General features: G+C 38.8%; 1 protein-coding gene across 3 annotated transcripts in view; it reads right to left on the bottom strand.

Moving 5' to 3' along the window:
* The window catches only part of LOC124621130 (elongin-B), a 41,604-nt gene extending 28,993 nt beyond the window's left edge, over nt 1–12,611 (bottom strand). The window contains exons 1-2 of one of the 3 annotated variants that reach the window (XM_047147122.1): nt 12,522–12,611; nt 10,496–10,589 (exon numbers count right to left, since the gene is read on the bottom strand). In XM_047147122.1, the coding sequence (XP_047003078.1) occupies nt 10,496–10,589; nt 12,522–12,596 (169 nt within the window). In that variant the 5' untranslated portion in view covers nt 12,597–12,611. Of the gene's footprint in view, nt 1–10,495; nt 10,590–10,822; nt 11,102–12,521 lie in introns of those variants that run through there. The other 2 variants (XM_047147128.1, XM_047147136.1) reach the window with 2 other exon arrangements.
* Nucleotides 12,612–17,424: the final 4,813 nt, after the last annotated feature.

Below are 17,424 nucleotides of genomic sequence, written 5' to 3'. Positions count from 1 at the left end.
CAGACTTTGGGGGGCTGGGAGGAGGGGGGGGGGGGGCGGCGGTGGCGGCAGGCACACTAACAGCAGAGATGTCGCTAGCACGTGTCCATGAGCACGAACCACAGAAAGAGCGATATCAGTGGGAGGTGGAGGAGACGATGGATGCCTGCCCATGCCAGATTTCTCTTTGGTTTTCTACAAAGTTTGCTGAATGTACAGATTGGTAACCTGAGGTATAGGCTAAAACACTTTTTTAGTCCCTTCTCAATTACTGCATACTTTTCATGTCATCCAACACTTCTAACTGCAGTCTAATTGCTGTATGAGTTTAGACAAGCTTTTATTTCCAACATTTTATCCATGCTACATGTATAATTTCAAAGAATGGAGTCCAGTCAACACCATCAAAAGCTTTCTCTAAATCTTTTATTACTGTAAACATAGAATTGACTTTCTTCAATCTTCCTTTGAGGATAAGTTGTAGGGTTAATACTGCCTCGTGTGTTTCTAAGTTTCTTTGAAGTCCAAATTGATCCTCCCTGAGGTTGATTTACATAAGTTTTTCCATTCTTCTGCACATAAGTTGTGTCAGTACTTTGGAATCATGACTTATTAAAGAGTTGGTTCAGAAGTACTCATATCTTTCAGACCTATCTTTTCAGGAATTTGAATTCTTACATACGTATTTTATTCATAGCTGTCATTTCAAGCAACTGTAGTACATATTTCAGAATAAAATTCAGTCATCAGTAACAAATATATTTTTATTTCACTTTACAATTTTTGATAAATTAATCTGACATCCTCAGAAGTTTAGTACTGCTTTAGCAGGTGTCATGTCAATACCTTCTTCATAGGAGCATAATGCCATGATACGTCCAAAAGTGTACATCTTGCACAAGAAAAATCTGCTCACAAAACAGTGGTAGAACACACACATTAATGAGCATTGTAATTAGGCAAGCTTTTGGAGCCAATGGCTCCTTCTTCAGGCAGAAGGGCTGAAGCAGAAGGACGAGGGGTGAAGGAAAATGACTGGAGAGGTCTAGGAAAAGGGGTAGATCTTGGGAAAGTCACCCAGAACCGCACGTCAGGGGAGACTTACTGCACAGGAAGAGAAGGAAAGCCTGATTGTTGGGGACTGATTCGGACGAGATTTGAAAACCTGAGAGCTTAATGGTGGAAGGCAGGGTAATATGCAAGACAGAGATCACTGCTCAAACGTCTTGCATGAGTTACTAAGAGTGAAAAACTAAGTGCTTTGTATGCAACAGAGGTGGGAGGGCAGTGGCGAAAAATTGACGGGTAAGACAATGAAAGATGCAGAAAGCTAAAACGAACTGAAGAACAGAGTAGTTACTGGGAAGAAAGGATGAGACAGAAGAAATTAACATAAATTAAGGCCAAGTGGGTGGCAAGAACCAAGGACATGATGTAGTGCTAGTTCCCACCCGCGAAGTTCAGAGAAACTGTTGTCTGGGGGAAGAATCCAGATGGTGTGTGTGGTGAAAAAGGCACCAAGGTCAAGACTGTCATATTATAGGGCATGTTCTGCAACAGGATATTGTGTGTTGCCAGTATATACCCTCTTCCTATGCCCATTCATCCTAACTGATAATTTGGTGGTAGTGATGCCGATGTAAAAGACCAAACCATGTTTACATGGTACATGACGTGTCATCTCACAGGTGGCTCTCCCTCTGATAGTATATGTTTTGCCAGTCACAGGGCTGCTATAGGTGTTGTAGGAGGATGCATAGGGCAAGTCTTACAGCAGGGATGGTCACATGGGTAGGAGCCATAGGGTAGAGAGGTGGGTGCAAAAGGAGCCTAGGGTCTGACAAGAATATTGTTGAGATTGGGAGGGCGATGAAAAGCCATTCTAGGTATGGTGGGCAAGATTTCAGACAGAATGGATCTCATTTCAGGGCAAGATTTTATGAAGTCATGGCCCTGTCAAAGTAGCTGATTAATACATTCCAGATCAGGATAATACTGAGTCACCAGTGCTGTACTCCGAAGCTGTTTATTGGAGGGATCAGCAGTATCAGGATTAGATGTGATGGCCTAGGAAATCTGCTTTTGAACTAGGCTGGTGGGGTAATTATGTGCAATGAAGGCTGAGCTGAGAATTGTGGTGTATTGCAGTAAAGCATTTGCATCCGAACAAACATGTTTGCTTCAAATTTCAAGGCTGTATGGGAGGGAACGTTTGACATAGAAAGGATGGCAAGTGTCAAAATGTAAGTACTGTTGTTTGTTGGTAGGTTTAATGTGGATGGAAGTGTGTAGCTGGCCTTCAGTGAGGACAAGATCAACATCAAGGAAAGTGGCATGGGATTTGGAATAGGACCATGCGAAATTTAATTGGGAGAAGTTATTCAGAGAATCCAGGAATCTTAACAGGTCAGTCTCACCACGAGTCCAGGGGTTCAAGACTTATGAAGCCCGGGAAATTCCCCTCCAAGTGACCTATGAAGAGGTTGGCATAGGAAGGAACCATCCTGGTTCCCATGCGGTACCCCTGACCTGTTTGTATGTCTGCCCCTCAAAGCTGAAGTAGTATATATAAAGTTGATTAAGGTGAGTAGGAAGTATGTCGTCACAGGTTTGTAATTAGGTGGGTGCTGATGAGGAAATGTTCAGCAGCAGACAGGCTATGTATGTGGGGGATGTTGGTACAGAGCAAGATGGCATCAATGGTGACAAGCAAGGAGTGTGGTGGATTGGGACGGGCACGGATATCAGGTGATTTAGGATATGGTTGGTATCTTTGTTATAGAAGGGAGGTCTTCGTACTACAGGTTGCAGGCGCTGATATACATTCGGTGGGTGCTTTGAAGCCAGCAACTACAGCATGGTCAGGATGATTGGGTTTGTGGATCTTAGGAAGAAGGTAAAAGGTGGGGGTGCATTGTTTGGGTGGGGTGAGAATTCTAGGGATTGAGGAGTTAGTCCTTGTGACGGGCCTTAGTTTTAAGGAGGGACTGCAGGTCAGTTTGAATCAGAGGGATGGGATATTGATGGCAGAAGCTGTATGTAGAGGTGTCAGACAGCTGGTGTAGACCTTCACCAGCATACTCCCTTCAGTCATGTACTACAGCGGAGATCCTTTGTCTGCTGGGAGAATAAAGATGGAGTCATCAGCTTTTAGGGAATGTAGAGCCTGGAGTTGTGCAGAGGACAGGTTAGAGTCATGTGGTACAGACCATGAGGAAGGGTTGTGAAGCAATGCTGGATGTGAGGAATTCTTGGAAGGCTAGTAAGGAATGATTTTGAAGTAGTGGTGGTGGACAAAGTCAGGATCATGCTGTGAACTGTTCGAAGCAGGGTTAGATGTCAGATTTGCTGTCGGAATGGTTTTGGGATTTGGCTGCAAAGTGATATTTCCAAATGACATTATGTGTGAAGGAAAGTAGATCCCTCACCAAAACAGCATGATAAAATGCAGGTTTAGGGCAACAGCAAACCTGACGTTGAACCCTGCCTTGAACAGTTCAGACCACGGAAGGGGAAGGAAGACGGGTGAAGCAAGAGGCCTGGATAGGTCAAGGAAAGGGGGTAGATTTCAGGAAAGTCACCCAGAACTGCAAGTCAGGGGAGACTTGCCGTACGGGATGAGAAGGGAAGACTGATTGTTGGGGACTGCATCGGACGAGATTTGGAAACCTGAGAGCTTAATGGTACAAGGAAGGGTAATATGCAAGACAGAGATTACTGCTTAAACATTATGCATGAGTTAATAAGAGTGAAAAGCTACTTACTTTGCGTGCAACAGAGGTGGGAGGGGATGGTGAAAAATAGACAGGTAAGTCAATGAAAGAATGAAGAAAAGGGTAGTTACTGTGAAGAAATTATGAGACAGAAGAAATTAATGTAAATTAAGGCCAGGTGGGTGGCGAGAAACAAGGAAATGATGGAGTGCTAGTTCCCACCTGTGGAGTTCTAAGAAGCTGTTGTCTGGGGGAAGAATCCAGATGGCATGTGTGGTGAGTATACATCATCTGCCCATGCCCATTCATCCTAATTGATAATTTGGTGGTAGTCATGCCAATGCAAAAGGCCAAACAGTGTTCACATAACAGCTGATATATGATGTGTTGTCTCACAGGTGGCTCTCCCTTTGATAGTATATGTTTTGCCAGCCACAGGGCTGCTATAGGTGTTGTTGGAGGATGCATAGGGCAAGTCTTGCAGTGGGGATGATCACGGCGGTAGGAGCCATAGGGTAGGGAAATGGGTGCAAAAGGAGTGTAGAGTCTGTCAAGAATATTGTGGAGATTCTGCCTGAAGAAGGAGCCACTGGCTCCGAAAGCTTGCCTGATTACAACCCTCTTTTATGTGTGTGTTCTGCCACCGCTCGGCAAGTAGATTTTTTATACATCCAATCCAATTATTTTGCCAAAAGTTGATTGTTTTCATTGTTACATCTTGCACATGATTTGACAATTTACACTAACTAAATCACATCTATGTACATATCGAGCTGTCTTGCTAGGAGCAAATGTCATACATAAAAGCATTCTCCTTGAAGACAGAGGGTATTTCGTCTGTCTCACCCATCTTGCATAACAAGTGGAAAAAGTTTTTCAGGGCTTGTTCTTCAAGGATTGCAATATTTCTGTGTGACTGTCATCTACTCCAGTGGCCCTGTTTTTAATTAGGCAGGCTTTCAGTGTTCTTCAAATTCTTCTTGCAGTCTTGTATTTCTGATTTCCTTGTCAACTATTTAATTTTCCTTTTCCATGATATTGTTTTCATGTTTGTTTCTCTTGTATAGGTCCCTTATGTATTCCTTCCACTTTTAAGCCTTCTCTCTTTTATTTATTGCTAGCTTATCATACGAGCTGGTGATATTCATACAGTTTTTTTTTTTCCTTTCAAAAGTCTAATTTACACTTCTACATCTATGGATTTGTCCTCTAGTCATTCCTGCTTTGCCATTTTGCACTTAATTTTTTGAGGTTTCTTTCTTTAATTCAGCCTGCTTCATTTTTAGATTTTCTTCTTTCATAAATTTAATTCAATATCTTGTATCTTGTCCAGGATTCCTGCCATACATTGGGTTTTTGCCCATTTGATCCTCATGTCACTTTATTATTTCACCTCACAAACTTACCCATCCATCTTCTATTGTGTTGTTAAAACAATTTCAGTAAATTTCTGCCTAATAGCCCCTTTGCAACTCTCAAAAACTTCTGGTTCTTTCAGTTTCTTCTAGCTCCTATTCCCTACCTTTCTGCAGTTTCTACAGTTTTAATCTGCTGTTCATAACCAAGAAACTGTAGTCAGTCCACACTGCCCAAGAACATGTTTAGCAGTTTAAAATCTGGTTTCAATATATCTGCCTTATTATTATGCAATCTATCTTAAACCTGGAACATCTGGAATGGAATGTGATACTCACCATATTGTGGAGATGCTGAGTCGCAGATAGGCACAACAAAAAAACTGTCAGAAAGTAGCTTTCGGCCAACAAGGTCTTTCTGACGGTCTTTTTGTTGTGCCTATCTGCAACTCAGTACCTCTGCTATAATGTGAGTAGCAACTATCCTTTTCATAATACTACCTTAAACCTGATGTCTTGAGGTCTCTCCCACAAATAAAATAATCTTTCATGACTTTTAAACCAAGTATTAGCAATGCTTACATGGTGCTCATCGCAAAATTCTAACAGACAGCTTCCGCTTTCATTCCATTTCAACAATTCAAGTTGTTCTATTATTTTTATTTGTTGTACTATCAAATTCCAGTCCATCATCATAATTAAATTTGCATCTCTCTTAACTATTTGAGTAATTCCTTTCTTCTAACTCTTCACTATCTGCAAAGTTAGTGGACTATCGAACTTTTAACTCTGTAGTGGATGTTGACTTTGTATCTAGCTTGGCTACAATAATGCAGTCACTACAGTGTTCATAGTATTACCTACATTCATATTTTCTTAGTCAATGTTACACTTACTCTTGCATTACCACTATTAGATTTCATGGTGACAATTCTGCACTCACTTGACTAGATATCTAGCAGTTCCTACTACTGCTCTTCACAATTTCCACTATATTCAACTTCAACTTACCCATTTCCCTTTTTAAATTCTCTAATTTATCACCACCATTAAGGGATGCACAATTCCATGCTCCAGCTCACAGAATGTCCGTTTTGTTTTTCTTGTTGATATCCTCTCAAGTAGTCCCTGCTTAGAGATCCAAATGGCGGAAGTATTTCATGTCCAGAATCTTCTACCCATGAGAATGCTATCATTAAACCATACAGTAGAGCTATATGTTCTCAGGAAATATATAATAGTTACAGTTTCCCCTTGCTGTCAGCTGTTCGCAGTACCAACACAGCGAGGCAGTTTTGGCTGGTGTTACAAGGCCCAGGGAATCTTCCAGACATTTGTCCCTGCAACTACTGAGAAGGCTGACCCCTTCAGGAACCACTATGTTAGTCTGTTCTCTCCATAGATACTCTTCTGACGTGGTTACATCTATGGTTTACCTGTATCAGTGAAGCATGCATCCACCCCACACCCAAAGTCCACAGTTTGTCATCTGATGTTATTATGCCCCAAGGTAGTAGTTTACACGTTCTTCAGAATTCAAAAATAAAAACAAAATTCGTTTTTAGAAGAGAAGCTCACTTGTTAGGCATTTCCCTAGCAGAGAACAGTATGTCCTGATTAGCTAATAAAAATAATTCAGGGTTTTCCCAGATGAAGACATTTCGCTACCTGACTAATGAGACCAATGGAACAGTTACTGTATATGCAAGAGCAACCAGTCCATTATCTCAAAGGGTTGCTCAGGAACAGAAAGCTTTCCAAACCTTGAAATTGACCTGACAAGGAATCTAATGTGAGTTCATGACTGATATGTAAAAGGGGCTATGTACTGTTCAGTTCTCTTAACTGGAAAAGGAAATCATACATGAAGGTAATAAGCTGTATATAATGGCAGGTCAGAAGTATATATGGACTACACAACTACTGCATGGAAATATGCCACCCCCAGTTTAGTCAGACTTAATCTCTGCCACAACACTCCAACAACGGCATGCAAATAGGACAAAATGTTGCGTCAAGTGCCTCCATTGTCAATTAGTTATTTCTTTGCCATGGATTCCACATGGGATGACATGCAGCAAAACATTTATTTTTATTTGTTAGATGGAGGAGATCTCCTTAATATGCAAATCCCTGTGGTCTACAGCACTGTGCTACTTAAAATTAGTTTTGTAATATCTTTGAGATGACTATACTCATTATGGAATAGCTTTCTGGGATAAAACTAATACTCAATTAAATTAAACACAGAAAACTGCCATTCAAATCGTGTCCCACAACTTTACAAGGGATCACTGCAAGTCCCTATTTCTACATCCACATGGATACTCTGCAAATCACACTTAAGTGCATGGCAGAGGATTCATTGAACCACCTTCACAATAATTCTCTATTATTCCAATCTCAAACAGTGCACGGAAAAAACAAACACCTATATCTTTCCGTGCAAGCTCTGATTTCCCATATTTTATGATGATAATCATTTTTCCCTACATAGGTCGGCGTCAACAAAATGTTCTTGCAATTGGAGGAGAAAGTTGGCGACTGAAACTTCATGAGAAGATCCCGTCACAACAAGAAATAGCTTTGCTTTAATGATGTCCACCCCAAATCCTGTATCGTTTTCATAACATTCCCTTCCCTATTTCTCGATAATACAAAACATGCTGCTCTTCTTTGAACTTTCTCGACTTTTTCAATGTACTCTGTTAATCCTATCTGGTATGGATCCCACACCATGCAGCAGTGCTCCAAAAGAGGACAGACAAGCACAGAGTAGGCAGTCGCCTTTAGTAGATCTGTTGCATCTCCTAAGTGTTCTGCCAATAAAACGCAGTCTTTGGTTCGCCTTCCGCACAATATTTTTTATATGTTCTTTCCAATTTAAGTAACTCATAATTGTAATTACTATGTATTCAGTTGAATTTGTGACCTTTAGATTTAAATGATTTATTGCGTAACCGAAGTTTAATGGGTTAAAAAAGTTGTGTGCGCTTACATTATAGTACTACACATATATAAATGAGAGTTAATGACAAGAGATAATCTTGGGGACCTGCAAATTAATAGCAATTACCATAGCTACAACACAAACACACCGTGTGTACCTCCATTTTGAGTCAGTCCAAGATAGGTGAGCCGATTTGGTGTCATTCCAGGATGCCCTGGGACTCTAAAAAAAATTCTCTGTGTTTTCCTGGTTTCCCTGGCCATTTTTTTTCCAGGATCATATTGTGGGTTTTTTCCTGATCTATTTTGATTGATTTTGTGACAAAATTTGCAAAAATGCTTAAAATGAAGCATCATCTACTTCAGTAAAAAATACATTTTTCACAAAAAGATCCACAGAGACTACAGGATAAAATTCAAATACAATTTTACAAAACAATTATGGAAGGACTAATTTGATAAGAACACATACAAGAACATTAATTGGAGTCACAAGCGCATAGTTTTTTGTGATAGAACTACTACTTCAATCTGAAAAATCTCTGTCAAGGTTTTTCATGGGACCCGTTTTTTTTATTTTTTTATTTTGTAGTTCCATTAGCTTTCCTCAACTCTCTTTCATCCTTTTATCACTTGCTATTGAGGATTTCTAAGCTGCACTTTTCTCTGCTACTTTTTCACTGTAACTACCACACGTTTCTGTAAGCTGTGTATTAACTGCTTAGTGAAGGTTACAGATCACACACCTTCAGCAACACTGACTGTACTGTGAACAGTATGAAATACTATGTGAAAATTTTTGTCTGGGATGGTCAGAAAAACCTCTTTTCAAGGCTGACATTGGCATGGGAGACAATGTAAGCAGCATGTTTGATAAATTTCTTTACAAGTGCTCTTATCCCAAGCCCCGTGACCATCCTCCAGAACTGATTGATGGGATCACGATCCCATCAAGGATCTCCTTTACTGGCCTGATTTAGGAACTTATGGGCAACAGCATTAGCCTCATGACCACCAAAGCGATTTAAGGTAGTGAGAAGAATATGGCAGAATTTTGGATACTGTTCATAAATGTGAGGCACTCATTCCGGGCTGCCAGGATATCTTTCTTTGATATGTCACACTGACCCACAACCTTTTTTTTTTTTTTTATATATTCATTATCACCTATCTATGGTGGCAACAGGTTTATGCTGTCATTCAGATCTATTTTGAAACTAGTTTGTTTCAACAAAACTTTGGATTTTAAAAGATCTCATTCATTCACTGACATAGACTTAAGGGAAATATGGACGAAAGGAGCTAAGGGGCAACTGATGGAAATGTAGTCAGAAATGGATCAACCTGAACAGCCAAAGTCTCAAAAAAGGCGAGATGTGCTCTCAGCATCTTGACACTTAAATACTCACGCACTACTTGGTTGCTAAGACTCTCAGAATTTTGAAGTCTCCACCCTATTCATAATTTCATCATCACAATTTACACTTATCATTTATGTAGTGCCCCTAGATGTGCAGAACAGAATATATTGTGACTTTTTAAAATTGAGGGTGAGACCATTTGCGGAAAACCAGTCAATGATAATTTTAAGATCTAGTTTTCTATTTCTTCTGTTTCTGTATATACACTTAGATTATTCACAATACTACCGTCATATGCCACAAAAAACTAATTCCGTTAGTTGTATATTAGACGGAAGATCATCTACATATATGAGCAACAACAGTGAGCCTAAGATTGAGACTTCAGGAAACCCCATACGCGATTTCTGCCAAGTCAGAATTACATTTCCAGACTATATTTGCAGAATTATTAAGTACAACTTTCTGCATTTTTGTTTGTTTGTTTGTTAGATATGACATTATCAAATGGTTGGCTATACCATCAGTATCAGATATATATTTGTATCGTGTTGACTCACAAATACAGATCTTTCGATAGTCAGTTTACGACTAAAAGATAAAGCTCTGCTTTAAAATGTACAATAGCTAATAAAATAAACTATTGAAAATGCAGTAGACTGATTTTATCATTACTCTGGAATATATGTTCAGTGTAGCAAAAAAACTCCATTTCATAATATTGTCAAAAAAATTACAGAGTGAGTAATGTAGTTGTTACCCTGCTACACATTCCATATTAAACATCACAGTTATTAAATTACAAGCAAATATGAAAATCAACATCTTATTAAATTACAAGCAAATATGAAAATCAACATCTTCAATGGAAAGATTTAAAACACACATCCCCGTAAAAATTTTGTAGTCTTTTCCTATAGAAAAGGAAGATCTTCAATACTGAGCTTTAGTTCTTTCTCCTTGATTTTATGATTCCTTCACGATATACGGTAGTTTGTTCCTTTTGCCTTTTATAAATAGAGGTATAACACAAATCAGCCAACAACGTTTGAGTGGCTTGTTATCAGGGAGCGCCTAATCCAAGTTCACAGTATTCGATGCAAGTAACATGTACAAGATGATTAGATCTGTAACTTACCTTCAATTATTTTCTTAAGTTCGTGAACTGACGTTGTATCCTTTGCATCTGTAAAAATTGTGAGCTTTTTTCTCCTGATCATTAAAAATACATCCTGAAATAGAAATATTTTCTACTGCAGAAACACGGCGAAAAATTTTATCTTTTACACAAAAAAGTTTGTAAAAACATGATAAATAAGTAAGGGTGCAGCAAAAAGCTACACCGAACTATCAATGGCAGTTGTCAATATTTTTCCGTCCGCAATCTTCACCCTTTAATAATAGCACATGATTCAGTAATTTACACTAACCTACAAAATATAAACTAATGTATACTGTTTCTTACGATTATATTTCCTAAAATCATACCATTATGGGATGGGCTTTATGTATTTACACAGCACTAGACGATCGAAAGAAATATTTAGGTTCTTTTGTCAAAATTTTCCTACTGTTTACGTACAGCTCCGCGGTGAAAGGTCTAGATAGCGCATAAACTACAGTCCCAGGTCAGCCAACATACAAGGAATGCTACTCTCTTTGTCAGTCAAACTAATAAAAGGTGTAGACGCTATAGTCAATTAAATTTTCGTATTTTGTCCAGGTTTAAAAGACTTTCCTGTCCTATAATAGTAAATTTACTGTTACAGATTAGGGTATCTCTCGCGCGCCCGATGTCCGAGTTGTTTTATTGTTCTGCATGAAATGATAAACATCTTTGGTGTTGGGAGGTTGTGTATAAGGTTAGAATCCGCGGGAGTTTGGAAATGAATTTTTTGGAATTCGTTGAAGATAAAGGCACTAGTATATTTAATTTAATCCTGTTTTGAAACCATATTTCGATACCCTTCGTCGTGTTGGGAGCCGTTTGAGATAATTTGGAAGCCAAGGTACGGGACACACCTTTTATTCCGTCCTAAGTTAGCTTCAGGAAATATTTGACAGCTGCTCAAAATCAGCTCCTACTGTAGTGCGTGTGGCCTCGCTATTTTTAAAATTGTATATTGTCGCCTTTTCTGTGTTTTATTTGACAACGGCGAGGAACTGGCATGAATTCCACAGTTTAAACGCGAAATTGGTTGCGCTGTAGTAACAATTATTGCGTTTTACATAGTGCTCATAACTTACTATTTCGGTAATTGAGGGTTTCTCCGAAAGAGATTGATTCAAGACACTTCGTTGGAAATCGAGCCACCAACCTGTTGAAAATAGGTTAAGGGTCAAAGTTATTGGAGACGCATCAAACTTAGTAATAATAAGATCAAAGGATCAAGAGAAAGAGGTGGGATGGAGTGAACTGTCTCTTGGGTTTGGAGGAATGGAAACAGAAGAACTGTTTCGAAGACACCGTACGGTAACTCTTTCTATACTTGGTTGTATCCATGGCAACATCTTTCTGCTAAAACTGATATCACCAACGTATCGAGAAGCAGAGTGAAGATTTATACAGTGTCATTGTTGTTTCAACCAGTTTAGTGACCGATGAACTCGCTGTTTGGTCCCCTCCTCCAAATCAGCCAACCAGTTTAAGGATCGATGTATCATCGCGCAAACTAATAACGCCTTGAATAGCAATATTTTTTTCTTGTCTGGCAAGCAACATGGAAACGTCTTAACTATGAAGCGTTAGCAGAAATGACGTGCGCCGTTGTCAGTTCTGTTGCAGCGTGTTTTAGTGCTAAAACCCGAATTTTTCATTTACGACAGGTTAAACGAAGCTGGGTATATTTAAGGGCCAATACTGGACATCCAACATTTGCCTATGTACTAGCACTAGCGAAAATAAAACTAACGCGAATACCAATTGCCAGCCACTGGCACTCAACCGCAATGAATCTCATCTCGGCCGTATGCGGTCCAGTTGTCGATGAAAAGGAATTAAAATTAGCGTTGCCTGACGCATCAAAAGGCAGCTGAATGACACTAGGATATGTAAAATTTGTGTATGACGAAATGGAATCAAAAGTCGTGCCCTTTATTGTTTGTGGTTAGGAAAGGCTTGGTGGAGATTCCGTAATTGTTTTATGGTCGAATCGCATATTTACCCTGCTGAAGCGATATCGCGATTGATCTGTTAGTGTCTTGTGAACTAGTTCTCTGATGCAGTCAGCTGAAAGCATGAATTTCTGCAAGCGATAAGCTACTCCTGGAAAAACTGTAATACGAACGTAATATTAGATTCCCGAACGCAAGATGGCACTAACCTAGACAACCAATCAAAACAAAACAACGTAAAAAAAAGTTATTGCATGGTGGCAAGTGGCGCTTCGTTTAAGCGTGTGGCGCTTATTTGAATTATATCTCAATTTATTAAAATCACTACCATCACTTCTGCGGCTCCTATGGAAAACAATATGCCGACACCATGGGTCCCATGCTGTTCTCGCCTCCAACTCATAGGCAATATCGTGTACAAGAATCACTTACGTGCGTTTTTTAAAAAAAAAAAAAAAAACAGAACGCGCCAAAATCACCGACGACATAAATGTCTGCCGCATTACATGACAGCTCTAATAAAATAAAATGCTGCAAAAGTAAATCCTGTCACTACCACTCCTAGTCTATCCCCCATTGGCTATGTAGAACACACTTTTGTGTAAATAAGCCTTTAAGTAAACTTGAATCCCAGAAATATTATTCACATAAGACTGACAGCAGTTTATGTTGTCCACAATTAAGATTTGAGATGTGGACCACACATTGCCCCCCCCCCCCCCCCACCACCCCACCCCCGGTCCCATCTCCATGCATTTCTCGTAGTTGATGTACACAATATGCACCAAAATACTCACTGTATTGTCATGTATGTACTGTCATGTACTATTACTTTGTTACTATATCTTTGTCATTTACCAGCCATGGCTGGACAGACTGCGTCACAAATACAATTTTTATCAACTAACATTTATACAACACCATATACAAAATTTATATTACAAATAAAAGAAAATATTTATGCAGTGCACAAAACATATAGAACATAGAGAAAATGAAATATAACGAAACAGGAAAGTAAAACTTAATAGCAGCAAATGAAAATACCATAAAGCAAAACGTTTACAAAACCATGCAGACCACACGCATAAAAGTTTCGTTTTGGCAAAATATGTACTTTAAGTAAAACACAAAATTAAATGTGCAGTTTACTGAGAACATAAAAAGAAGATTAAATTTAGGCAAAATTATATATAAAACATAACAATATTTATTATTTTGTCTATTCACTAGAACCACTGTTGAAAAACTCTTCCAAGGAATATAGTGGATGTTGTTTCAAGTCCTGAGCAATTTTTTTCCGAAATAATTCAGGTGGCAGGGATTTCACTTCTGGAGGCAGTTGATTGTACATTTTTAGGGCGACTGTTGGAAAGCTGTCTTGTGTGCTTGATAGGCGACACCTTGGCACTTCAATGTTCCTCTTACAGTGAGTGTCATGATTGTGTATTTCTTGTCTTATGCTAAAATTCCTTTGATTTTCTTTTATATAAATGAGGCAGAAAAACACATACTGGTTAAAAACAGTCATTATGCCTAGCCTGGTGAAAATAGGCTTACAGTGGTCCAGTCTTTTGCTAGAGGATATGATCCTGATGGCTTTTTTTTTAAATAGCAACACATCTTTGCAGCCTGAGGAGTGTCCCCACAACAACAGTCCATAGCTAATGTGGCTGTGGAAGAGTGCATGGTAGACTATTGTGAGAAACTGATCAGATACTAGCCTCTTCAGCTTCCTCAGGAGGTATATCACACGAGAAAGTTTGGTGCATACATATGCAGTGTGACCATTCATGGAGAATTTGCTGTCAATCTTGAAGCCCAGTAGTCTGACAGTCTCCATGTTTTATTGCTCTTCAATGTTGGTTGGACTGCGTATCAAATGTTTTCTTCATTGATCTTCATTTTATTTATGATGAACCATGCTTTTATTTCTTCAGATATCAAATTTGATGCACCAAGAGGTTCTGCGGCTGTATGTCCTTTGACAATAAGGGTAGTGTCATCTGCAAACTGCAACATGTGACTATTACAGCTCGTATCATTGACATATATGAGGAATAGGAGAGGTCCTAAGACTGATCCTTGGGGCACTCCATGTTCCAGTTTTTGTTCAAGAGAAGTTGCTCCGTGCACTGATACTGCCTGCTTTCGGTTTTCCAAATAAGATTGGAGTGTTGACAGAACAACACCTCCAACACCATAGCATCTTAACTTGGCTATTAGTGTTCTGTGTGAGATGCAGCTGAAGTCACAGAGTGTCAGCGCCACACACTCTCTCTTTTCAAAACTCTGTCGAATCGTTTTTAATAAGTCCAGTGTGGCTGTGACTGTTGATCTCCCTTTGCAGAATACTCGTATGTGATACTGATTTACTGAATTTACCTTGCACTTCAAACTGAAATTTTCTCTCTGCAGCAGTGTGTTTGCTAATGTGAAACTTCAAGGCAGGTTAAAACTGCTTTAATCTGAAAGGAAGTTTCATACTTCTCAATTTTTTTACCTACACTTAAAATTGCATTGAGTATGTAACAAATGTACACATTGGGCTACATTACAGATTGATCTGTTACAACTTTTATGATGTATTCACATTCATTGGTTGCACCAACTCACAACCATGTTGTACCACCTTCCAACATAACAGATCTTGGACTGCATTACAGGTAAATTTGTCACCATAACCAAGATTTTGGGATGAGGTGCTGTCCCCCCACACACATATAGGCATTATAGCAAGTAATTATGTGGATAATGTTGAAAGCTGTTATTTAACTTGTGACGATTAATCAAGACTTTTATTGTCTTCATAATGAGCAGGAATTTGATTCATGTGAAAGTTTTGTAACAGTGCCAGTTATATAGCTGTACACTATTACGAGGAAAAAGGAAAGAGAATATAAATGTACTGGAGATGGGAATCTTTCTTACAACTACCCAGGTTCACAGTATCCGTCTCGTAACACCGTAACTCCCTTGTATTTCAGTATTCAGATAGCCTAATAGACAGCTATGCAAGCAAAGCCATTAGCATAATACACACAGAGTTGTATTGCTTTGGATTTCTTATTGGCACAGGAAAAAGGAAGATTGGGGTTTATTGTCTCATTGACAATGAGGTCATTAGAGACGGATCACGTGCTTGGATTAAGAAAGGATGGGAAAGGAAATCAGTCGTACCCTTCTAGAGGAATCATCCTGGCAATTGCCTTATGTGATTAAGGAAAATCACAGAAAACCTAAATCTGTGATAGCAGAATAAGGATTTGAACTGTTGTTCTTCCAAATGCAAGTCCAATATGCTAAATTCTCTGCCACCTCTGTGTGTTAGCAGCAGCTTCTGCAGAGTATTCGCTTCGTGTGTGTATAGCCTAAGATACTTTTTGAGGATGTTGATGCACCCTTGTTTTAATCATCTGAAGTTCCCACCATCATTCCTACCTTAGGCTGTGTAGGATTGCTTACAGATGTCTTTTGCCTGCTTGGTAGAATTATGTTGTCCGTCACTAAAGGTTTAACAAATGTTCTCAATTCAGAGGCTATATGTGCTGTTTTTGTCTTGTTGGAATCTGGTGCTAGTTTATTCATCAGGTTCCTTGGGGCTTTGTGCGCCAAAGCTATGTGGTCATGAAACTATATTACATAATTCACTCAAAGCTCTTAAATATTTAAGAACCTAAAGAAGGTTATGAAAATGGAAAATATGTATAGCTGTATATACCGCTAATAATGTTATGGCACGAAGCTCTAAACTACTGAAAGAAACACCTGTACAAAATGAAGTGTACCACACTGAAGTCTTCGAACATAGATTTGAAAATCTGATGATTATTACACCAGTTTCTTAATTCTGCTGGAAACCCATTGAAAATGAAACCTGCAGAACAATGCAAGACTTTCTGCACAATGGTTAAAGAACTTATATTGAAGTGCAAATTGTTTTCCGTTCATTGAGTAACTGTGGCTGCTCTGTTCAGCTAATCATTTTATTTACCACAAATGACATGATAGTGTGTGTGTACAAGGATGACATAGGTAGAATTTTGAAATGCTTGAGCCACATCTTGCAGAAAATTTGCAAAATAACACCACAAATCATTCTTATTGCCCTTTTCTGGAATAAGAATATTATCTGTGACTGAATAGCTTCCATAAAACAAATCATGTTATGAATCTGTCTTTGCACCATAATTATGCTTTCAATGGATAGAGTGCATCTAAGTAGCTTGCACATCCTATCTTATTCAGCTCATCAAACACGAAACAGTGGCATATAAATTTCAGGCAACTATGTATGTCTGAGATGCTGGTCTATATCTGTATTAATTTTTAATATAGAATACCCTCTAATTGCTGCATTATGATCAGAACATTCTGTAGGCATGAAATCATAATAATAATTGTTGTAGTAGTACTATTTATTGGTCTCAGGATAATTTTACAAAATATTAAACATGTCAAATTATGCAGAATGTATAAACATGTTAGAAACATAGTTACACTAGAGTTATATTAGAGTGCCATTCACTCTCTACCCATACACATAAAGGTTCATGCTGTCTCATTCCCATCACTTCATGCTCACAAAAGTCCTTTCCTTACAAGGCCTGCTTGATCAGTCTACTGTGTACTGGCAAGTAACTGAAACTAATGAAAGATCTTTAATTATAAACTGGTTGTGAAAATAGAGAATACACTAAATACAAATGCAAAAAACTGTGATATGCTCCATACAAATATAAATATAAAGGCCTTTAAATATGTCTGCTTGTGTCTGTATATGTGTGGATGGATATGTGTGTGTGTGTGTGTGCGAGTGTATACCCGTCCTTTTTTCCCCCTAATGTAAGTCTTTCCGCTCCCGGTATTGGAATGACTCCTTACCCTCTCCCTAAAACCCACATCCTTTCGTCTTTCCCTCTCCTTCCCTCTTTCCTGATGAGGCAACAGTTT

This window comes from Schistocerca americana, chromosome 1, assembly GCF_021461395.2.
Source record: "Schistocerca americana isolate TAMUIC-IGC-003095 chromosome 1, iqSchAmer2.1, whole genome shotgun sequence".
In the NCBI taxonomy this organism is placed as follows: Eukaryota; Metazoa; Arthropoda; class Insecta; order Orthoptera; family Acrididae; genus Schistocerca; species Schistocerca americana.
This window is presented reverse-complemented; position numbering and strand designations above follow the sequence as displayed.